The sequence below is a fragment of the Microtus ochrogaster genome, linkage group LG1 (genome assembly GCF_000317375.1).
Source record: "Microtus ochrogaster isolate Prairie Vole_2 linkage group LG1, MicOch1.0, whole genome shotgun sequence".
Lineage (NCBI taxonomy): Eukaryota > Metazoa > Chordata > Mammalia > Rodentia > Cricetidae > Microtus > Microtus ochrogaster.
In genome coordinates, this window is record NC_022027.1 from 12,507,295 (window position 1) to 12,508,096 (window position 802).

An 802-nucleotide genomic window follows, 5' to 3' on the forward strand; every position below is an offset into this window, starting at 1 on the left:
CCCACGTGTGCGGGGAGCGCAGGGGCAAATGAATGGAGACAGCTACAGGCAGGTCACTGGGTCCGGATCTCTGTCCGGTCTCCGCTGCTCGGGCACCTGATCCCGACATTAGCATAAAGGAGGTGTCCAATGAACGGCTGAATGAATGAATAGGGCTGGGAACCCGCGGCGAGCGGGAAGCCACTTGGAAAACACCCACTTGAGGAGGCGTCTCGCCTAGGCCTGTGAAACGCTCACATTTTCCCAGGACCCCTCCTCCCGGCCCCGGGGCCCCGCCTCCTGACCCCTCCAGTCCTTGTCCCTGTAGTAATCCCCTCCGGTTTTCCTCAGTCTCCACGTACGTCCCCCGATGGCGCGTCTCAAAACCCGGATAACCGGAGCGCTCCCCATGGACTACTCGGAGGGCTCGCCCGCAGAGGAGCGGCCTGCGCATGCTCCATCGCCGGGGTAGGTTTCCAGGGAAGGCAGCGAACAGGATCCCCTAGTCCGCGGGCGGCGCGAGGTGGCAGGCTCCCGGCGGCGGCGGAGCGGGGAAAGGCGGCGCGGGGGCCGGGTGGCAGCGCTCAGCGAGGCCGAGGGAAGGGGCGGGGGAGAGGAGCAGGGAAAGGCGGCGGGGGGAATCTCGCGAGGGTTGGAGTTTTGGCGAGAGTTTGTGGAAGATGGCGCCTGTTGTGACAGGGTAAGTCTGAGGGGGAGCGAGTGCTGGGAACCGGGAAAGTTGCGGGCGTCTGACTGCCCGCGGCAGGCGGCTGGCCCGGGCTGCGCGGCACGCCTCGGCTGTGGAGGGGGGCGCTGGCGGCGA

The 802-nt window shown here is 67.2% G+C and overlaps 1 protein-coding gene across 2 annotated transcripts in view; it reads left to right on the forward strand.

Annotated features, from left to right (window-relative positions):
• The first annotated feature begins 263 nt into the window (after window positions 1-263).
• Window positions 264-802, forward strand: part of Rbpj (recombination signal binding protein for immunoglobulin kappa J region) — a 69,916-nt gene continuing 69,377 nt past the window's right edge. Inside the window, exon 1 of one of the 2 annotated variants that reach the window (XM_005359233.2) lies at window positions 264-447. In XM_005359233.2, the coding sequence (XP_005359290.1) occupies window positions 350-447 (98 nt within the window). In that variant the 5' untranslated portion in view covers window positions 264-349. Of the gene's footprint in view, window positions 448-570; window positions 680-802 lie in introns of those variants that run through there. The other variant, XM_013350820.2, reaches the window with a different exon arrangement.